The sequence below is a fragment of the Lepidochelys kempii genome, chromosome 2 (assembly GCF_965140265.1).
Source record: "Lepidochelys kempii isolate rLepKem1 chromosome 2, rLepKem1.hap2, whole genome shotgun sequence".
NCBI lineage: Eukaryota > Metazoa > Chordata > Testudines > Cheloniidae > Lepidochelys > Lepidochelys kempii.
Genome location: NC_133257.1, coordinates 188,815,283 through 188,838,157, shown reverse-complemented (window position 1 = coordinate 188,838,157; position 22,875 = coordinate 188,815,283). Strand labels below are relative to the sequence as shown.

General features: G+C 41.7%; 2 protein-coding genes across 5 annotated transcripts in view; one reads left to right on the top strand and one right to left on the bottom strand.

The window, feature by feature from the left end:
- Positions 1 to 16,148, top strand: part of CTNNB1 (catenin beta 1) — a 32,672-nt gene extending 16,524 nt beyond the window's left edge. The window contains exons 2-16 of one of the 2 annotated variants that reach the window (XM_073333134.1): positions 4,715 to 4,774; positions 5,310 to 5,537; positions 5,729 to 5,982; positions 6,077 to 6,315; positions 6,398 to 6,599; positions 6,942 to 7,086; positions 7,706 to 7,809; positions 7,891 to 8,229; positions 8,734 to 8,892; positions 9,810 to 9,929; positions 10,452 to 10,602; positions 10,681 to 10,802; positions 14,042 to 14,102; positions 14,889 to 15,108; positions 15,376 to 16,148. In XM_073333134.1, the coding sequence (XP_073189235.1) occupies positions 4,762 to 4,774; positions 5,310 to 5,537; positions 5,729 to 5,982; positions 6,077 to 6,315; positions 6,398 to 6,599; positions 6,942 to 7,086; positions 7,706 to 7,809; positions 7,891 to 8,229; positions 8,734 to 8,892; positions 9,810 to 9,929; positions 10,452 to 10,602; positions 10,681 to 10,802; positions 14,042 to 14,102; positions 14,889 to 15,097 (2,346 nt within the window). In that variant the 5' untranslated portion in view covers positions 4,715 to 4,761 and the 3' untranslated portion in view covers positions 15,098 to 15,108; positions 15,376 to 16,148. The remainder of the gene's footprint in view (positions 1 to 4,714; positions 4,775 to 5,309; positions 5,538 to 5,728; positions 5,983 to 6,076; positions 6,316 to 6,397; positions 6,600 to 6,941; positions 7,087 to 7,705; positions 7,810 to 7,890; positions 8,230 to 8,733; positions 8,893 to 9,809; positions 9,930 to 10,451; positions 10,603 to 10,680; positions 10,803 to 14,041; positions 14,103 to 14,888; positions 15,109 to 15,375) is intronic. The other variant, XM_073333135.1, reaches the window with a different exon arrangement.
- A 3,428-nt stretch (positions 16,149 to 19,576) lies between these two features.
- The window catches only part of ULK4 (unc-51 like kinase 4), a 388,751-nt gene continuing 385,452 nt past the window's right edge, over positions 19,577 to 22,875 (bottom strand). For all 3 annotated transcript variants that reach the window (XM_073333132.1, XM_073333131.1, XM_073333133.1), the window contains one exon: positions 19,577 to 20,366. In XM_073333132.1, the coding sequence (XP_073189233.1) occupies positions 20,303 to 20,366 (64 nt within the window). In that variant the 3' untranslated portion in view covers positions 19,577 to 20,302. The remainder of the gene's footprint in view (positions 20,367 to 22,875) is intronic.

The following is a 22,875-nucleotide window of genomic DNA, read 5'->3' as shown; positions in this document are numbered from 1 at the left end:
AGTTGGGTGTTTGCAACTCTGAACTTAGCAATGCCTAAATACCTTTTTAAAAATCTGGGTTAAAATTCCTGGCTTCACTTTTAACAAAACAATTAAAAGGGGGTATAGTATAAAAAGGACGTCAAAATTCTAGATACTAACATTACCATTAGTTTTTGTATGTAGAATTTTTCACTCAGCTCACTAATAACACTTTCTGCTTTAATTCAGCTGCTGTCTCTTTTGCTTTTAAAAAAAAATTTTTTTTACAGTAGTACCTGGGGCAAACAAAAATGAGGCTTCATTGTGCTAGATGCTACAAACTGCCACAGAGCTGTTCATCTAAATCAGGGGTGGCCAACCTGTGGCTCCTTGTATAGGCACCAACTCTGGGGCTGGAGCTACAGGTGCCAACTTTCCAAAGTACTGGGGGGTGCTCACTGCTCAACCCCTGGCTCTGCCACAAGCTCCACCCCCACTCCACCACTTCCTGCCTCCTCCTGAGTCTGCTGTGCCCTAGCTCTCCTCCCCCCCCCTCCAGCCTCCTGCACACCACAAAATAGCTGATTGGGAGGGAAGGGGAAGTGGTGATTGGTGGGGGCTGCTGGTGGGTGGGGGCAGCTGATGTATTACTGTGACTTTTTGGCAATGTACATTGATAAATTCTGGCTTCTGCTCAGGTTGGCCACCCCTGATCTAAATGGACAAGACAAAGGGTAGGGGGAAAGAATCCATTGCTTTGTTTAAATGAAATATCACTGTTCCATGTCTATGCATTTCAGATTTTCAATAGTAAAGGTTAATCCACCCTGATTTTTGGAAGATGGGCTTCTAATTCAAAACTTTCTTGCTGACTGGCAACATGCTACTGCTCAGAGGCAAACTTTTAAGGCCTTATCCATACTAAAAAGCAAAACCAGGTTTCTGTAACTAGTTCATGATACTGATTTGGCCATTTAATAAGCACTCTTCATGCAACAGTGCCCTAACAGAACTATGTAGTAAAATCAAGGTATCCTACCTCCCTGTTCCAATTCCACAGGGATAACTCAATTGGGCTGTGCCCTTAAGAGGCCTCTTCCTCCTACCATGCTGCTTAGCATTTGTAGATATGCATTCTAGGAAAAGATGGACAATAGCATTTCAGTGCTTCTGCAGGGGAAAGTGCCTAGAGTTTAGTCAATGCCAAAGCAATACATGAGGTGGTGAACTGTGTCCTATCTCAGAGGTTTAATTAAGGACTCCTTTGCAGAAGCCAGAGTGGTAACTAGGCCATTGGCAGAGGATTGTTTATTTGGGTAACCTACGCTGTCAACAATGTCTTTCTATAACAAGTTCAGCACTTCATGCTAACTGCTGTAGATACTAACTACCAGCAATATTCATGTCAGTTTAACAGAACTGGGGGGCAGAGGGCTTATTGCTGCCTGACCTATTGCCTCTAACTGTAGTTTAAACTAAGGAAGGGTGGACAGTTCTGGGCTGAGCAGGTTATCTGATCTTGGCAGAAGAAATGCCATTCTGTACCAATTTCAAGCATGTGATATTCTTTCACCTATTCTAGTTCATCTACTGATACAAAGATGTTTAGGAGGAAGAAGTTGGGACAGATCTGCAACAAAGTAACTTAAAGATCTTGGGTAGAACACCTTGCTGCTGGCACATCTAGAAAACTAGTCTTAACTAGCTCTCATTTCTTGCAGTTAAACTTTAGAAGTGATCAGCAAAATACATACTAACTTAATTATACTATACATTTATCTAGGCTTATGTAATATAAAATTCTAGCATGCACTCTACATTGTAGCCACCCATCTTGCTTTTGCTTTCCTGAATCTTTAACTCCTTAGTTAAATGAAATTGTAGGGACTCATTGCCTGGTAGTCAAAGGCTTAGAGGTAATAAGTTGCCTCAATAAAACAGGCGCAACATGCTGCAGCTGCTGATCACTAGTGTTCTTGACTGGTTAAATACATCTGCCAGCAGTTTTTCAAATCTTGAACATATTTTCTGATTGTTTACTTGTAGATGGTTTGACTTAGACCTCTGATCTATGCTAAACATTTTATTAGGCTTGTCCGTTTTCCAGATACTTTAACATATAGCTTCTCCTATTTCTGAAGCTTCAACACTAAACTTGATTAGATGGAAAATGAGACTGTTGCTGGACTAGTCATTCAGGCTTAACTTGTATTTTAGATTCTATTCTTGTCTTTTGGAAATAAGTCTGAACACCTACCAAAATGCCATGCAACATCAGAACAGTAGACTTCCTGTAACAGAAGCTTTACTTTGGCTGGGGGATCTGGCAGAAGGCAGAGGCTGTGAAGCTACCTTTTTGTGGGTGCTTTCTTGCATGCACTTCAGCTTTATTCAATCTTTGTAAAATACTTTTGCAACAGTTGTCCAGGGAAGTTTTAAAATACAATCTTCACACCAAATGCAAAACAGATGTAGCAGTTTTTCAGAAGAAAGAAAAATGTGTGGTGGTTTAGTGCTCATGTAGGTATTTCCAATGGCATAAATAAATCACACTGTGCTTAGCAGTAATGAATACTTGAAAGCAAAATGCTTTCAAGAGTGTATTAAAATTAAGTTCTAAACATGGTCTACTTGCATCAAGGTTAATAGGGTGGAATTCCAGGAGCCGGTGAAGTTTTGAATAATTTAGGAGTAGTGTAGACTAGTGGCTCTCAACCAGGGGTCTGGGGGGCCACAAGCAGGTCTGAGGGGGCCCACCGAGCAGTGCCCCAGCATTAGACTCGCTGGGGCCCAGGTTAGAAAGCTGAAGCTCCACCACATGGGGCTGAGGACTTGAGCTCCACCACATGGGGCTGAAGCCAAAGCCTGAGCAGCTTAGATTCCCAGGGGCCCCTCTGGCATGGGGCCCCAGGCAGTTGCCCAGCTTGCTACTCCCCAGTGCAGGCCCTGGCTTTTATATGCAGAAAAGCAGTCATTGAACTCCACAGGTGGGCTGTGGAGTTCTGTAGCATGTTGGAAGGGGGGGTCTCAAAGAGAGGTTGAAACCCATGGTGTAGGCTTCCATTTATGGTTCCTGTGAATTGCATTGCTCTTTTGAAAAGTTGGTGCTATGTTCAGTGTAATCACTTTTTGGTAACCAGCTGTTTAAGAGCTAATCTACATGTGTGGGGTTTTTTTACTAGTATAAAAGGAGGTCATATGTAAGGTTTCCTCACTTATATAATGTAAAAGATCTCTTTTAGCCAAAAAACTGGCTGGGTGGACTTGACTTTTTTTTTTAAACTGAATTTAAGATTAATAGGTCTGGACATGCTTTAATCTTTCACTATTGGATGGTGGTCCAAATTGAAGAGTGAAATATTCTCCTCTAATATCAAGGAGAAATGACAGCCCTATCTCTTGTGGCAAACCGAAGTGTTCTAAGTAGCTTTACCCATATGAATAAGCTCTCTACGGGGGTGGGGGGGGGAAAAAGGAATTCAGTTATTGACCACCTAATAAGTTTGTATACACTTCAGGAATAGATGGCTGCCTGTCAAGTAGGGAAGCTAATCTAATTTTAAACTGGGGAATGGGGATTATGGAGCAGTACAAGCAGATATTACATAAATTTTTACCATGCCAAACTCAACTAGTGAGCACTTTACCTGTGTGTCTAGTTCATCTTCAGTCAACACTCCCTTCTTGACCTTGGGAATAGGTGGGCTTAATGTTTCAAGCCTCGTTAGAATTTATGGGGTCTAGATCAAGAATTGTCTTGACTGACTTCAAAATGAGAATTTAAACATCCAGTTTGTGATTCTTCAGCATTTAATTTTCATGCAAGTTTCTTGTCTACTATCAAACTTGTTTTCACAGCAAACCAAATTGAGGTGGGGAGTGAGCAGTATAAATCCTAAATCTGTGTGCTACTCCAGTGGCACAAAGCAGACTCAGACTTGGCTTAAATGATCAGTTGAGGATTCTCTGGGTGGCCTAGGGATGCAGTTAATGGCTTCTCTCCACCCATGGAATGGCAGGGAAGGATGGCCAGTGGGCCACTGGTAGCCTTGCATAATGATGGCTTACAGTGGGTCTATGCATTTGCCAGGTCTGTAGCCTTATCAGAGGTTAAGGCTCACGTAGTGGCTCTAGGATCAGAGCTGGAAAGGTGTCCGAGTACTTCCCAGCTCCCCCTCCCCCCCGCATGATGTTAATCTGGTTCCAGTTTATAGCTGAGGAATAGAGAAATGCAGAAAATGGTTTCAATGCTGTCTGTCCTCCATGCTTTTCCTCTTGGATTTTTAAGAAAGTAAATGTTTTGAGACTGCCAGCAAAAGCCTGGATGTGTATTCCCTGATGTTATCATTCTTAGATGAGAGGGATTGCTAATGAGTAATTGGCTGCATTGTATACAGGCTTGATGTGTCTCCAAACCTGTATGTTCTCAAACTGGGGGTTGGGACCCGTCAGGGGGTTGTGAGCTGTCAGCCTCCACCTCAAAGCCCATTTCACCTCCAGCATTTATAGTAGTATTAACTATTTTAAAAAAAAAAAATTATGGGGGGGGGCAGGGTCACACTCAGGCTTGTCTTGCTTGAAGGGGTCACCACTACAAAAGTTTGAGAAGCACTGCATGTAGACTGAGATACAGCATTAACATGCTAAGCTGATCCCATAACTTGAACTCCTTTCTCTTACTGGAAACTAACCAAAGCTAGCAAGTTTGTAGTTCTTGACTTTTTTTTTGTGGTTTTTTTGTTTTCTGGTTAAGGTTTCTGAAGTTCTGCAGGCTATAGTTCTGGGAGCCCAGCAAGGAACATGGCAACCCAAGGTATATCTAACAGACTGAACTTTGCTTGGCTCTGACAAATATTGCGGGGGCTTCTTAAGCTTTTAGCTCTTTTTTTTTTTTTTCTTCCCATTTAATCCCTCTGGGACTGTCTAACTGTTCCATCTACTGCTAAATATTTCGTGCATGGAAAACTGCTCTTTAGGAAGAACATAGACCTGTAGACATGCATTCTTCTCAGTCCAAGAAGTGCCAACAAGGTCCCTTCTTCCTCTTCTCCCTTCCCCTCCCCCCAAAAAAGGACATAAGACTGGTGAATTAATCCCTATACGTCCTGGATGCACCACCAAGAGTTCTATTGCCCAGTTCTCTTGGGGCTGCCTGTTTCTGCTTAATGTTCTGCTTGGGTCTTGAGCTAACTGAACTGGCATAAAGTTAAAACCTCATAGTCTGAAGCAACTGTCTCCGCTCTTTCCAAATTAAATACAAAGTTGTAACAATTCACGCTGCATCTTCTTATGACTAAAATTTGCCTAATAAACAAGTGGTCTATATATTCAACACTGATTTCTTGCAGCTGACTTGATGGAATTGGATATGGCAATGGAGCCCGATAGAAAAGCAGCAGTCAGCCACTGGCAGCAGCAATCCTATCTTGACTCTGGTATCCACTCTGGTGCCACAACAACAGCTCCTTCTCTGAGTGGCAAGGGGAATCCTGAAGAGGATGATGTTGATACCACCCAAGTTTTGTATGAGTGGGAACAGGGGTTCTCTCAGTCCTTTACCCAGGAACAAGTAGCTGGTAAGGAAAATTTCCATTCTGTTGTATTAAATTGTTTGTTTGACTTGCAAACTGACACTCATCTAGTAAAGTCAAGATTGCTTAATTCTACAAATTTAAATACTAATTGGTGTCCCTTGTCTTGTTAGACTTCCTACTCTTTCTTTTCTATTCTGTCCAGTCTTAAGCAAAGTCTATTACCTCTGTTTCAGACATTGATGGACAATATGCAATGACTAGAGCACAGAGAGTGCGTGCAGCTATGTTCCCTGAAACACTGGATGAAGGCATGCAGATACCTTCCACACAGTTCGATGCTGCTCATCCAACTAACGTGCAGCGCCTGGCTGAGCCATCCCAGATGTTAAAACATGCTGTTGTTAACTTGATAAATTATCAAGATGATGCAGAACTTGCAACTCGTGCCATCCCAGAACTGACCAAATTGTTGAATGATGAGGACCAGGTACATGTGTAGGCTCTAGGTTAATGTAGCCGATTTGCAGAGTGTCATTAAAATGACTAGCTAAAACTAAAAGCTTGCTTCATACTTTATATAGGTGGTGGTGAACAAGGCTGCGGTTATGGTTCATCAGTTGTCCAAAAAGGAAGCCTCCCGCCATGCTATCATGCGCTCTCCTCAAATGGTATCTGCTATTGTGCGTACCATGCAAAATACAAATGATGTGGAAACAGCTCGTTGCACTGCAGGTACACTACACAACCTCTCACATCACCGTGAAGGATTGTTGGCCATCTTCAAATCAGGAGGCATTCCTGCTCTGGTTAAAATGCTTGGGTATGTGGACTACCATTGCAACACTTACCTGTATTTAATACTGATAGGTGTAGGTGCTCACTTCCTTTGTTTTGTTTTTTAGTTCCCCAGTGGACTCCGTGCTGTTCTATGCTATAACTACTCTGCACAACCTCCTGTTGCATCAGGAAGGTGCCAAAATGGCTGTCCGTCTAGCTGGTGGGCTGCAGAAAATGGTTGCCTTGCTCAACAAGACAAATGTTAAATTCTTGGCCATCACAACAGATTGCCTTCAGATTTTAGCTTATGGCAATCAAGAAAGCAAGGTAAATGAATACATCCAACTTTTTCGTGAGCAGATGCACTATTAACGGTCTGTCTCTGGGCTGTCAGACAGATATGACACTAGTGTCGTCATGGCGGATACTTATCAAGAACCTTCTCCCTTCACATGTAGGGACCAACCACATCTAGAGGTGAAAAGATTTGCTTCAGCAAGGGTGCCAAACATTGTCTCCTAGAGTATAAGAAACAAACACTTAGAGGCCATTGAATGGCCATTATCCATCCAGGTTATTGCCCATGCATGTGAAGACTGAATGAATGACCATGGAAAGACTGGGTTTCATAACTTTCATCTTAAGCTCTAAATAAAACTTCCTTTGCAGTTGATTATTCTGGCCAGTGGTGGACCCCAGGCTCTAGTAAACATAATGAGGACCTATACCTATGAGAAGCTACTATGGACCACAAGTAGAGTGCTGAAGGTGCTCTCAGTCTGCTCTAGTAACAAACCTGCTATTGTTGAAGCTGGTAAGTGTCCAGATTAGCTGTATCCATGCTAATGGCTGCATGTGAATATTGTACTCTAGTACCAATACATGCCATCCCACAAGGATCTGAATTGATGTTATGGAAAGATTTACACAAACTAAGTGTAAAATACCTCTCTCCTTAGAAATTAGTAGCTTAAATTAGAGCTGTAGCTCTTGTAGGGCCACCAACATAACTGAATATGAGTAAACCCCGGTATAGCTTTGATTTCCCGACAGTCGCAAGACAAGTATTCTACAATAAATGACTGAGTAGTCCATAATAACATACTATATGCTAAGAGTTAATTCGTCTGCCAGAATTAAAGTGGCTGAAGACTCATAGTTAAGTGTATGGACACTGTTTAATGAGACTTAAGACTTTTTTGTGTGGCAAACTCTTCACTGTTGCAGTATAGAAATCTTCATTATGATGACGACGCTGGAGGTACTTGCAAAGTACGGAATGCCTTCCATTACCTCTTAAATTCAGGTGGATTTGAAGGTGCTCTCCATCTTATGAAGCTACTCAGCCCTTTGCAAGATCAGGATATACAGAACTACTGCCTCTGAAAGGCTGTAGGCTTAACACTGAAGAGTTAACTTGCATCTTGTTCTAGGTGGGATGCAGGCTTTGGGACTCCACCTTACAGATCCAAGCCAACGTCTTGTTCAGAATTGTCTTTGGACTCTCAGAAATCTTTCAGATGCTGCAACTAAGCAGGTAAGTGGTTCTGCTAGGGATCAAGAACAAAACCAACACTGGTTGGTGGTAGTTTACAACACTTTCTTTCCCTCTCTACAGGAGGGCATGGAAGGCCTTCTAGGAACACTTGTTCAGCTTCTAGGGTCAGATGATATCAATGTTGTAACCTGTGCAGCTGGCATCCTTTCTAACCTTACCTGCAACAACTATAAGAACAAGATGATGGTATGCCAAGTTGGGGGTATTGAGGCTCTTGTGCGCACTGTTCTTCGGGCTGGTGACCGGGAAGACATCACAGAACCTGCTATCTGTGCACTTCGTCACCTCACTAGTAGACATCAGGAAGCTGAGATGGCACAAAATGCAGTACGTCTTCACTATGGACTTCCAGTGGTGGTTAAACTCTTACACCCACCATCTCACTGGCCCCTGATCAAGGTAAACATATAAACTTGTTGCATATGTAGCAACATGTTTAGTGAAGTGAACAATGTATTAGTAGAATGTGGTGTATTCAACACTTGAGTTTTGAGATTGCTTTGAACCTTGTCTTCAAGCTCAGCTACAGGAGAACATCCATGGTTACCTGTCTAGGATGGGTGGGAAGACTAACCGTAGGGTATGTCTAAACACTGACATTAAAGAGCTCTCCCAGCGCTGTAATAAAACCACCTCCATGAAGGGAAGAGATGCCAGGACTGGGAATGTGACTCCCAGTGCTGGAGCACTGTCTACACTGCCACTTTACTGCGCTGAAACTTGCATCGCTCAGGGTGCTTTTTAACACCCCACTAAACAAAGTAAGTTTCAGTGTTGTAAGTGGCAATGTAGACAAGGCATTAAACAGCTTGAAAATAGCTCTTGCAAGGATTTGCTCGCTACAACATCAGAATTAAGACTCACTGCTGTAAATTCTTAATTTTTTCTTCTTCCCAATTGCAGGCTACTGTTGGCCTGATCCGCAATCTTGCTCTCTGTCCAGCCAATCATGCCCCCCTGCGTGAACAAGGTGCCATTCCAAGGCTAGTTCAGTTGCTGGTTAGAGCACATCAGGATACCCAGCGTCGCACATCTATGGGTGGAACTCAACAGCAGTTTGTGGTAAGTTACTAAGAGGTAGTGGCGAAACAAGACACTGTTGCAGGATGTTTTCCTCTTGGAAGTCAAGGCATGCTACTTATGTCTAAGCATAGCAGAAAATGAGGTTTTCTACAACCTTAAAATGACTTGCTGTAAATGTTGAGATTAATTCACTATTAATTAGTCTGTAACAAGCACCTACTTTCTGCAGTCCAACTAGCATTTTGGACAGATCTGGATAAGTCATGTATACGCTCTTGCACACCTTGTCCAGACAGTCTCCCCTAAAGCTGAGGATCCCTGGGGAGTCTGGGAGAGCCTGTTTAATTCATTTACTGAGCAAGAGATTTAGTGTAAGGTTATTAGGTGTAGACTGTGCACCTGTTTCCTAATCGGGGGAAGAGTAGAATTTCTTTTTCCAACTAACCAGAGGTAGGGACATCACCTGCTACTCAACAATCTTGTCTTACCAGAACTATGCACACACATGCACCAAAATTAATCTGAAATGTTGAATAACATCACTGACCGGTATATGAACTTGAGTGCGCACTAAACACTTCTGTAACTTTAAGATTCTCTGCCACTAGAAGATCTGTATATGCCTCTCCTCTTCCCCTGGCCCTCTATCCCTGTCTCCCAAGATAGAATTAATGCACAAGTCAAGTAGCCTGGTAAGCTCACACCAATAAGCCTGCTGTAACCAATAGATAGACCACAGACTGCATTAAGTGCACAAATTAACTCTCAGCCTGGAGAGAGGAGTTGTCGTAGCAGCTGCCAGTGCAACAAACTAAAGGAAAGCATACTCAAACTTGTTGAGGCCCAGATGGCCCCCTTTAGACAATAACGCTACAACAAACTCCAATCCTAACCGTTTAAAATCTTCCACCTCTTAAAAGTACAATACTAGCCTTTATGTATATTTCCCTATACAGGAGGGTGTGCGTATGGAGGAGATAGTTGAAGGCTGTACTGGAGCCCTTCATATCCTTGCACGAGATGTTCACAATCGAATTGTAATCCGGGGTCTAAATACCATTCCACTATTTGTGCAGGTAAGTGATAACTTTTGAGAGTTGTCTTCCTGGCATGAAAAAAGCCTTAGGACACGACCTTTTAATGTTGTATCTGGCCCATCAATTCAGCATTATACTGATGAGCCCAGATCAGTTGCCTGTGTGACTAAGGAAATGATCCCAGCACTCCTGACTAACAGGGAACCAGATACATCCTGAGGGCTTCTATTACAGTGGGATGGTGGCTGTGTTCTGCCAGAATACTCATTTTGTTCTGTTACCTGGCTCACCTCCTTGAAGTGAACTTTTGGCTCTGGAACTTGCCCTCTTGCAGTCTACTAAAGGCAGCTTGCACCTCATCCTTGTCAAGATTTAGCTCAATATTGATATTAAGCTAGCTACTTATTGCTGGGGAAAGGAGGATGGCTTACCAAATTGGTTAGACCCCTTTGTTTAGTAGCACTAAAGTAGTTACCTCTAGCCACTATTCTGTAGCTGTCCTCAAAATGGCATGTTTATCAAAGTCCAAACACTTACGCTCACATACTTGTGTGGTTATAGTTGCTGTATTCTCCCATCGAGAATATCCAGAGAGTAGCTGCAGGAGTACTCTGTGAACTGGCTCAAGATAAGGAGGCAGCTGAAGCCATTGAAGCAGAGGGAGCTACTGCTCCTCTAACAGAACTGCTTCACTCTAGAAATGAAGGTGTTGGTAAGTGAAGAAAAATAAGAAAGCTTAATCATTGAAATGGCAAGGGCTGTACCAAAATCTATTGCTTGCTTTCAATAGCAACATATGCAGCTGCAGTGTTGTTCAGAATGTCTGAGGATAAACCACAAGATTACAAGAAACGGCTTTCAGTTGAGTTGACGAGCTCTCTATTCAGAACTGAACCAATGGCTTGGAATGAGGTGAGTTATAGCATCGTTTTTTGTTCCTATTCCTATAAAAGCCTTCACTCCCATGTGACCTTTCTGATGCCTTCAGATTTTTCTCCCTTTTGCTACTGGAGAGCCTTCTAGACTGTTCAGAACCAGGCTGCATTTCCCCTGTCTGAGCACAGCACATCCAAGAGCAGGTTGTGTTTTTTTTTCTCTTTTAAAAGGGGGAAAAAAAAGGCTTAAGTGTGTGTACTGTGGTGACCCTGTTTTTCCTCCTCAAGCTGGAATTGGTTCTCTCCTTTCCTTTCTTCCTTCCCCAGCTCCTCCCTCCCCCCATCAGATATCAAGAGTGACTTGGCCTGATCTCTCTCCTCTTCCTCCCCCTGCTCCCATCCCAATAAACACAAACTTGACCTAGTTATCATGGTATTTGTTGTTGTAACTGTTTCTTTTGAGAAACACTAATGAAGCAACTGACTCAGTCTTTGCTTCCCTAGGTATACCTTGAAGGGATATTGTCAGACCAGATTCTAAAGGCCTCTGTACATGTTTGTAGAAAAAAAAAAAATTACAAATCTTTACCAGTTATGTAATTCCTTTCTTAGTCTATTCTGTATTGTGGTTTAGGTCAAGTAACTTCTTGGCAAAACTGCTTCTGCCAACTGTATAAGCTGCAACAATTTGGCCAGGCTGGGCATATTTATTGACTGTTTTTAAAATGCACTGCCCCTAACAAGATGAAATTGCACAGTTTAGATCTGGTAATTAATGTAAAAATGTAGCTGTAGTTCTCTTAAAACTGTCTTCTGGATTATTCACTTACAAAGGACCTGAGATGAGCGCTCAGTCACAAAGTAACACGCATCATCTAAATAGTGTTACAAGTATAACAGTTTCACCCACACGCATTCTCTATTTTAAAGGCTTTTGGCTGGTGTAGTGCTTCAGAACAATAAGTGAGTGGCATGTTAAAGTTCCTTATTTTGGGTTCTTCATGGTGGTGCCTGCTTTTTTTTCCCCCCCAGTCTGGCACTTCAAGTGCAGAAGGTGGGGGCCCGCAAGGACACTAAAAATTAATGCTTGCCACTCCAGCCTTGTATTAAGCTGTAAACTTGAAAGTTTTGGTGTGGTTTTTTTTTTCTGACCTTGGATTGGTAGATGCTGCCACCACCAAGTGCAAAAACCCATTGAACCCAGGAAGGTGCATTTGGGAATTCCTTCCTGTGGGGTACCCTCAAGTCCTCCCCCACCCTGGAAGAGCTGACAAGGAAATCAGCTGTTGCCACCAGCTAATTAAACAACGTGCAAAAACCTCTTAAGACACACATCCAATTTTTTTTTAAAAAAAAAAGTAAATTTTAAAACAAAAGGAAGAAAATACATCTGGGAACTTAATCTATTGCTAGATTTTTAAAAAGAGCAACTACATCCGATGAAGTGAGCTGTAGCTCACGATTATGCTCAAATTGGTTAGTCTCTAAGGTGCCACAAGTACTCCTTTTCTTTTTACAATGGTTAAGCATCAATTTCTTGCGGTCCAGCTTAAAGGTTATAAGCAAAACAAAAGCTTCTGGGGTTAGCACAGAGGAGTCCACAAGCCATAAAAAAATTAAAAGATAAAACCTGATCGCGTCTTCCTAGACATTTCCTGATCTACTTAAATATCTGGGGTTTCAAATGAGTAGTTTCTAGGTATAACACAATGATTTTTGATACCTGGTCCCAAGGTATACAGCGCACAATCTGAAGCAGTCTTGACTGTTTAAGGACAGGGGAGCATGAGTGGTCCTGGAGAAGCTCTGAAGGTTCTCGAGATGGTACTGCCCACAAGGCATTTTTTTAAGAGCAATACAATGCCCAAGGCTGGAGCAAAGGAGAAACACTGAACCTGCAGTAAAGGAGATGCTTTATACTGTAGCTGCTCCTTACTGCTCCCTGTTGATCCCTCTGTAAGGAGAAGGGACAAAATCAGACAAAGCTTCTCTGTGACGCTGGTATAGGATAAACTTGAGTGGCCACTCAGGATCTTATTATGGATTAGAGCAGTGGTTCTCAAACTTTTTTTTTCATGGACCACTTTAAAAATTGCTGAGGGTCTCGGACCCCTTAATCTTGCCAAATGTTTGTACTGTTAGATAACTGTTATAGCGTTTTTATCCAAAGCGCTTATTTAAAAAACCTTTTTTTGTTATACCAGTAAAAGCACACAACTCATATTTTAATATCAGTAGTCTTAATTTTCTAATGTGAAGGATGTGCCCTCCTCCCTGACCACAGCAGCCCCTGAGTTGGGCTGGGAGGGAGAGGGATGGGTCTCTTCCCAGCAGCTGCATCCCATATCTCCTCCTCCTTCTCACCTCCCTCCCCTTACATATGCATTTTCTCCAGGGTCCAGGCATTCCCTCCATTCTGGTTGCCCTCCATTCTCTTGTGTGGCCATCCAGGCATACATCTTAGAGGGAACTATCCATGGACCACCTGAATGGAGCTCACAGACCAGTTTGAGAACCTCTGGCTTAAACCACTGAATTATTACTACTTTAATGAATAATAACCTCTTCTGTTTGCAGGACTCTCTATTTCTAACCAAATACTATAAAATCTGCAGGTCATTGCATTCTTCTATAGTGGGTATATTCATAGGTGGCCAAACAGTGTATGGTGTGGTGTTTGGGGGTGTGTGTGTAGTGTGTTAGACTTTAACGGCCCCCAAAAAACCCCATCTTCAGCATGGTCTGTACTTAAGCTGAGTTAGCTATGTTGCTAAGGGGTGTAGTGTTCTCCCCCCACCACACCCCTGACCACTGCAGTTATGCCAGCCTAACCCCTCAGTGTAGACATTGTCTCCATCAACCTTGGCTTTCTTGTGTTGACCTAGCCACTGTTGCTCAGGGAGATGGAGTTGCTACATAATGGAAGAATCCTTTCTGTTGCTGTAGTGTGAATCTACGCTGTGCAGAGTGCTGTGGCATCACTGTTATGTCACTAACTCCATAGCATAGACAAGCCCTTATATGGCCCTCAAATTATAGGGCCTGTAACTTTTTCTGGTTCTAAGCAAAACTATGCTGTAGGATTTGTGGCAAACAGGAGTGTCTGTCTGAAATCCAGCTTACAGGGAGATATCAGGTTGGTAAAACTCTAAACCTAAATATTGGGTCTAAAATTAAATAACTGCCTACATGTGGTACAACTCATGGATGAAAGCTTGTCACTGAAATTTTAACTCTCCCTCCTTTCTTGCTTTTCACACTCCACATCTTCTTTAGACTGCAGATCTTGGACTTGATATTGGTGCCCAGGGAGAGCCTCTTGGATACCGTCCAGATGGTATGTCTGTTCCATTTCCCTCATTTCCTAATAAACTTAAGCCTGGCTAAATTCAGTGCCTTTAAAGGAGAACTGCAAGTAATACAGGAGATGCCAGTTGAGAAAAGCAAATCTATCGCTTCACTTCAATACCACAAATTGGCAGTCAGATGGGAAACTGCCATCTTGAATAGCAAGTAATAACTAGCTTTGCAACATTCTACATCCTGTTCAGTTAGTTGTATTCTCTCTTAAACAGAAAACTGGTGGTCCTTGTGCTGGGGAGTCTCAATGAGTATCCTCTCTATGAAGAGTAACAACACTGGGTGTTTCTGAACATTCCCATTTACTCTAAATATGAATTAAATTACAGTTTTCCTTTAAAACAAAGCGTGGTGGTTTGTACCCTGGTAGTCTACAGCTTTGAAGAACGCTATCATGTCTTAAGGATTGTAAGGCATTTTGACTAGCAACCTAAGAAGCAAATCTGCAGTTAGCAGGCTTGTTCTCTTGCAGTATTGCTGTGTTGGGTTTCAGTACTGTTTATGCAGACTACTGGCTTGGCTGGAATTTGCTCATGCTTTTGACTGCAGTATGCTTTGTCTGCAGAGCCACACTGAAAGGCTGTCTCATTCAATTGGATGGGTATTAGACCAGGCAATAAATTTGTGTGTTCAGCTGGGCTGAACTAGAAGAAACTAGATGGCTACAACAATCTTCTCTATCCCTGATATTTGCAGCTTTTGATGCATCTAACATCTGTTAACATTCTGCTTTTTTCCCTCCCCTGCCACCCTTAACTCTTAGATCCTAGCTACCGTTCTTTCCACTCTGGCGGATATGGTCAGGATGCCTTGGGTATGGACCCTATGATGGAGCATGAAATGGGTGGCCACCACCCTGGTGCTGACTACCCAGTTGATGGGCTGCCAGATCTGGGACATGCCCAGGATCTTATGGATGGGCTGCCTCCAGGTGACAGTAATCAGTTGGCCTGGTTCGATACTGACCTGTAAATCGTCCTTAGGTAAGAAGCTCAAACTTGAATAAAACAACCTTGTGAACTGAAGACTTGGTTGGCAGGGAGGGAATGGCTTAAATGGGTCCAACTCCTATCAAAATACTGAATTTTGAGTATGTTGAAGCTCGTACTTTCTGTGCACTTGAACTGACTCCTGCTGTGAAGTGTGGAAGTGATTAACTTCAGTGTGTTGTGCTCCAGCTTTATGCAATTTTAACATGTGGGCAAATAACTCTACAGCACTGACAGGTCCTTGTTTTTCTTCCTACACAGCTGTATCGTCTGAATGAACTTGCATTGTGATTGGCCTGTAGCGTTGCTGAGAGGGCTCGAGGGGTGGGCTAGTATCTCAGAAAGTGCCTGACACACTAACCAAGCTGAGTTTCCTATGGGAACAATTGAAGTAAACTTTTTGTTCTGGTCCTTTTTGGTCGAGGAGTAATACAAATGGATTTTGGGAGTGACTCAGAAATGAAGAATGCACAAGAGAATCACAAGATGGAATTTATCAAACCTTAGCCTTGCTTGTTAAAAAAAAAAAAAAAAAAAAAAATATTTTTTTTTTTAAAACCTCTGTAATGGTACTGACCTTGCTTGCTTTGAAAGTAGACTTTTCTTTTTGCTGTAACTGTTAGGATTTTTTTTAAAGTCTCTCGTAGTGTTTAAGTTATAGTGAATATGCTACAGCAGTTTCTAACTTTTAAGGATCGAGTAATGGTGTAGAACACTAATTCATAATCACTAATTGTATTCTGAATAAAGTGTAACATTGTGTAGCCTTTTTGTATAAAAATAGAGAAATAGAAATGGTCCAATTAGTTTCCTTTTTAATATGCTTAAAATAAGCAGGTGGATCTATTTCATGTTTTTGATCAAAAACTTTATCTGGGATGTGTCTGGGTAGGGGCCACTAAGAACTGTTGGTTCGGAACCTTGTGTTGGACAGTTTACCAGTTGCCTTTTATCCCAAAGTTATTGTAGCCTGCTGTGACACAGATGCTTCATGAGCAAAAGTGGTTAAAGGATTAAAGTAAACTTTTAATTCACTCAGCTGTCTCAGATTATTTGAAATGGGAAACATATAGCTTAATCTGCAGGGTGATTCTCTCCCTCCCCCCCCCCCCCCCCAACTAACTTCCTACAGCAATTTGCATATTTTGCATAGGAAGGGGTAGCATGGCACAAATCAAACAGGACTGAACTGCAGTCCAAAAACAAAGCAACTTCAGTAGTCTCTTCAGTTTAGAAGAACCAGTGCTGCAGGCCAAATCATGGAGATTTCTTCTTTTTAGCAGAATTAGTCAAGTGTGACTAAGCAAACTATTTGCAGTACTCCCCTGAGTTAACTTACCACTGCTTAACAATCTTGATACTTGTGTATATACACAACATCAACCCTGAAACAAGTATCCAATCACCTCTGGCTTTAGTGGGTTTTTTAATTACTTTGCTCTAGCAAATGGTAATACCAAGCACATGAAGAATTATAGATAAAGGTACAATGCTGCTAAATGAACTGAGCCTGTGTCAAGCATAAACTTAAGGACCAGCCCCACAAGCATTTGGCCTGTGCCTAAAACCTGGCTTGCCATATTTCAGAGAATATAGACCATCTACACCAAGAAGCAAGTATCATCTAATAAGGATATTCTTAATTCTGCATGAAAAAAATTCATGAACTGTAGAACACAAGTCTTTCATTCAAGGGAAGAGAGCTGTGGCCTAATTATGCCTCTGCCTTGATCTGAATTTAGATATCTGCTTCCTCTGAGGATAGAGCTACTTGCTCCACTAAAGTTTTTGTTACAGATTTCAGTTAACTTTTCTATGTAAATATTTGTCAAACAAAGCTGACAGGAAAATATTTCAAAGGTATTTTACTATCAGATGCTTTGCACTATTGCAACAGGCTATGTCCTTTGCTATCCTGTCAATTCTCACACTCAGGCACTACTCCCATCTACAGCACACACATGAGAACCCCCCCCCCCACTGCCTGAAGTGTGTACTTGTGGCATTTTTCCCTTCCCATTGTGGAGTCAGCAAAATAAGTTTACACTAAAAACACCTCCCATCTTGCTCAGGGTACAGAAAGTTGGATCAGATCTTACCCAAGCACCTGTATTCATAAACCTGTGAGTCACTCTTACCAAGGGTAAAAGAAAAGGAGGGACTTGTGGCACCTTAGAGACTAACCAATTTATTTGAGCATGAGCTTTTGTGAGCTACAGCTCACTTCATTGGATGTAAGCTTATGCTCAAATAAATTGGTTAGTCCCTAAGGTGCCACAAGTACTCCTTTTCTTTTTGCGAATACAGACTAACACAGCTGTTACTCTGAAACTTTCCAAGAGTATGCATCCTCCCCTACAAGTGAGTTAACTGTAAACTGCTGCATGCTCTACTCATTTAAATTAAAGCTAGAGCTTAGGCTACTACCTGTACAGGTAGTAAGCTTGCTTTTGATTGGATAGGTAGTTTGTTTACAAGCTACTGGAGCACACTTCTCCCAGAGCCGTGGATGGAAACAAACACACACTTACTGTAGAGTATAACATGCTGCAAAATGACAAGGGGGCTAGCAAGCCCATAGCTGAGGGACAAGTCTAAGCTAAGGTGTTCGCAGGGTTTCACCCCATAGTCTGCCATTGACCTAAACTGAGGGATGTAGTTTAAAAAAAAAAGTCCTCCTCTTCCTTTCTTAAAACTAACTAGTCTGTCAACATTTTTCAGGGGTAATCTGCAGAGGATGTATGTTACACAAAGGGGATGTTTGTGACTGCATTCTGTATGAGCCTAGCTCTTTAACACAAGCTGTGAAAGCTTGTGCCTTTCACAGTGGATGCCTTCAAGTCCTTGTCAAGAGGGCAGCTGTCACCTACTGGTAGGTTGAGAGGTATAATTTATCCACTGTCAGGAAAGGGACACAGCAGTAGGCAGACCTGCTGAGGGAATGCTGGTATTGCAGCCACTCAGGACTGTTTCCAGAAATCCATGAGAGGTAATGTTTTGAACAGATTTCCTCCAGTTGACTGCAATTAAATATGAAGGGTTGCTGTTGACAACTTACTTTTAAGCAGAGATAAAACAGGCAACTTACTGAAGAATGTTACTACCTATTACCCCATGTAGGGGGTCAGGATATGCTTCAGTGTCACAATTTCTCTGATTCCTGGTAGCTACAGCTCCTGTGAGGGTAGCAAGCCCCCCTCAGTGGTATGCTAAAGGAGATGTATATATTTAAAAAGATGGGGGTCAACTAGCCAGCTGCATTTAATGTTGCATCAGGACCTGCTCCAAAACTCAAGCTCAGGAAATTAGGAGTCAAACCCTGCGTTTGGAAGCATCTAGTCTAGGCTTCAGCAGTAAAACAACTCAGTATGATTGAGATGAAGAAAAAAGCCATTCCTTTGAGCCTTAGCTTGCAGTCACCACCTTGACAACACACTTGAGCCTGCAGAGGCAGCAAACTTGAGCCCAGTGCACATTAGTGTAAGGTCAGATCAGATGGTTTGAAAATAACCTTTTCTATAGAATCTTTTAATACCCACCTAAAATAGCATAGGTTGAAAAAACTCTAGGGTTCATTCTAGCAAATCAGTTACACTAAAGTGACAAACACAAGAGAAATCAGCATAAATACAGGAGCTGCCCAGCGAAACATAATAGGTACCTAACAAGTCAGTTTTGCAAGTGCTAGCCACTTAATGCAACCTATACATGTCATGGCAGCCTGCTAGGGCATGGATGCATACCTGTCTGTTAGAACACAAGGCTGGGCTTCAAATGTACTTTCACTAGTTTAAGGATACTCTGTAAGTCACTGAGGGAGGCACTGGGAATGGCATGAAGCACTCTGGCTAGCTATTCAGTCAGTAGTTACCATGTACATTTTGAAGGACTCCCAGTCACTTAAATAGGAACTAGACTAAAAACAAATCTAGTGACTTATGCAACATTCTTAACAGTTCCTGCCATTGTAAACAAGCTATTGTTAATTAAAAAGAAGTGATTATAATGTGTAGGGTGTGATACTTGCACTGATCTTTCCATGTCTAACTCAGAGAATTTCAAAGCCCAAGAAACAATATCTGTATGGGAGCTGCTAATGTAAACAATTGCTAACAAGCTGCAATGCCTTATCTAAATTCAGTAGCTGTTCTACTGCTTTACTTTTGCAGGCAAATGTCAGAGTAGGCATTTAACCCTCCTGTGAAATTAATGCTAATTTTGTAATGTTATAATCATTACTGTGGCAAATGTGTCAAAAGGAGCACAACTTTGTGGAAAAATTAAGTAGGAGAGTGAGGGAGGTAGCTTGGTCTTTCCCAGTTTGTAATTTTTTAATTAACAGTATTTTCCTTATAGACCAAACAGAATCTGGAACATACTGAAGTATATCAAAATAGTTTAAGAAAAGTGCCACAAGTTGACTTGTGTGTAAGGCAATGGTTAACCAAAAATCACTGCAATATAGAAGTGCAAAGTCATTTATTGTACCCTTTTAACTGGAACACTGTATTTGGTTTTACAAATTGCCTTTAAACTACATGACTAGTGCCAGAAGATTTGGGTTCTGTTCCTGGCTCCATCCCAGACTTTCTGTGGGACATTTGGAAATCACTCACTCCCTGTGCTCATTTTCCATCTGTAAAAGGGGATGATACCAACTCCCTGCAGTGTTTTCAGATTGAGTCATTAACATTTGCAAAGCACTTCAGAAATCTTTACATGTGCAAAAGTATTCTACAGTTTGTTATAGGTGATGTTTCAAATGAGGATCATCAGCTAAGGCATTCTATTTCTGATCAAAAACTTGGCAAATGTACCACAATTCAGGTGGAATGAGAACTGTTTCTCCCCCAAACATATTTGTGAAATAATTAAGAAATAAAATTTTTCTAATTTATATTCTTCAAAACATGGCTGTAGGACACTTAAAAAAATCCCCTCAAACCATAGGTTGTGCTAATGTAAGCAAGATAATGGACAAATGCTTATTCTTTTAATAGCAAGTTTTCCCCGCTTTTTCCTTTTAAATAGATAAGCCAGTGAATACATACACACAATAGTTTTCTTATCAAATTAGGACAACACTCATTCAAAAACATCCTACAACAAGACTGAGGAATTCACCGTGCCAGTGTTTTGTGCACAGTCAGGCCTGTGGAGTGATGATTGATCTGGTAGCCTTCATCTTTTAGCGTCCAACTGTTCTAAGAATTTCAAAAGCCAAGGCAGCAACAGCAATATCGGCATGGGAGCTGGGAAAGAAGAAAACAAAGACAGTAATCTTCAAGGTAAAACACCTCATCTAACTTCTGTGGTTGTCCTACACATGAGACTTTCACTTGTGCTGGAAAGTGCCTGATGAGGGAATCCACTTTGGATAACTCCTGTGTAAACCAATTTTCTGTTAGGATACTGTGGATATTTCAACATGGAGCAAGGCATGCGTATCAATGTGATCCCTTGAGTTCATGTTTACAGAACTGCTTGCTTGGGGCCCTGCTAAGTCTCGCTCTGAAAAAGGAAAGACGTAATTATTACATTTTCTTCAATAGTTTGGTGGAAAAATGTCTCAAATCTTTGGCTTCTTTTCAATGCACATTCCTTGGGGGGGGGGGGTGAGTTTGTCAGCAGATGGAGGCAACTCTGCTGACGTATCTTTTTTTTAACCTGCTACAGGAAAGGTAGAATTGTCCTAGCTGTACATAGCACTGCACTTTTCAGACCCAGTTCACTGCCTCCATCAGTGAGTGCAGTGGTTTGCTACCTCTCTTGTCTGCTAATAGTTTTCCAACCTGTGATTGGGTGTTCACCCCACACAAACCACTGCTGGTCTAGTGAAACAATTACTGCAACTATGGGCTATCTTGACCTCAGAACATAAGAACGGCCATACAGGGTCAGACCAAAGGTCCATCCAGCCCAGTATCCTGGCTTCTGACAGTGGCCAGTGCCAGGTGCTTCAGAGGGAATGACCAGAACAGGTCATCATCAAGAGATCCATCCTCTGTCGCGCATTCCCAGCTTCTGGCAAACAGGCTAGGGACACCATCCCTGTCCATCCTGGCTAATAGCCATTGATGGACCTAGCCTCCATGAACGTATCTAGCTCTTTTTTGAACCCTGTTATAGTCTTGGCCTTCACAACACCCCCAGGCAAAGAGTTCTGTTGTGTTGTGTGAAGAAATACTGCCTTTTGTTTGTTTTATACCTGCTGCCTATTCATTTCCTTTGTTGCCCCCTTGTTCTTGTGTTATGAGAAGGAGTAAATAACATTTCCTTATTTACTTTCTCCACACCAGTCATGATTTTATAGACCTCTATCATACCCTCCCTTAGTTGTCTCTTTTCCAACCTGAAAAGTCCCAGTCTTATTAATCTCTCCTCATATGGCAGCCATTCCATACCCCTAATAATTTTTGTTGCCCTTTTCTGAACCTTTTCCAAGTCCAATATATCTTTTTGGAGATAGGGGCGACCGCATCTGCACATAGTATTCAAGATGTGGGCATACCATGGATTTATATAGAGGCAATATGATATTTTCTGTCTTATTAGCTATCTCTTTCTTAATGATTCCCAACATTCTGTTTGCTTTTTTGACTGCTGTTGCAGCATTGAGTGGATGTTTTCAGAGAACTATCCACACTGACTCCCAAGATCTTTCTTGAGTGGTAACAGCCAATTTAGACCCCTATCATTTTATATGTATAGCTGAAATTATGTTTTCCAGTGTGCATTACTTTGCATTTATCAACATTGAATTTCATCTGCCATTTCATTGCCCAGTCACCCAGTTTTGAGAGATCATTTTGTAGCTCTTCACAGTCTGCCTGGGACTTAACTATCTTGAGCAATTTTGTATTGTCTGTAAATTTTGCCACCACACTGTTTACCTCTTTTCCAGATCATTTATGAATATATTGAATAGGACTGGGCCCAGTACAGACCCCTGAGGGACACCACTATTTACCTCTCTCCATTCTGAAAACTGATAATTTATTCCTATCCTTTGTTTCCTATCTTTTAACCAGTTACTGATCCATGAGAGAATCTTCCCTCTTATCCCAGGACAGCTTACTTTGCTTAAGAGCCTTTGGTGAGGGACCTTGTCAAAGGCTTTCTGAAAATCTAAGTACACTATATCCACTGGATCCCCCTTGTCCACATGCTTGTTGACCCCCTCAATTAGTAGATTGGTGAGGCATGATTTCCCTTTACAAAACCCATGTTGACTCTTCCCCAACAAATTATGTTCATCTATGTGTCTGACAATTTTGTTATTTACTATAGTTTCAAGCTTAGTTTTGCAGTTGACCTTTAGTTTTTCCTGCCTTGTGAAAGTGGGTCAGTATGGATTCATTGGTTCCTTGGCTTCAGCTTGTGACATGCATCAATTGAATGACTAAGAACATGTATTTGACCACGCTGCTTGAGTTGTTGATCCATACTTTCCTTTTAGAAGGAGTTTCTTACTGAGCAGCAGTATAAACCAGAAGCCTTATTACCTGAACATCTTTCTTTAAATTAATTCATCCTCTTTATTGGAAAAATGAATAGCAAAAAACCACAAATCTTGAAGTGCAAAATGAAGAGATGAAATGAATTCTATGTGGATTATTTAAACATGACATACATGTTATTTAAACATGACATACATGTTATTCTGTTGGGGCCTCTCTCATTCCCTCCACTATAGTGGGAGATTTCGTAAAGGACTACAACTGGTCTTCATGAAATTGAAAGGCAGAAGCATTCTTATAT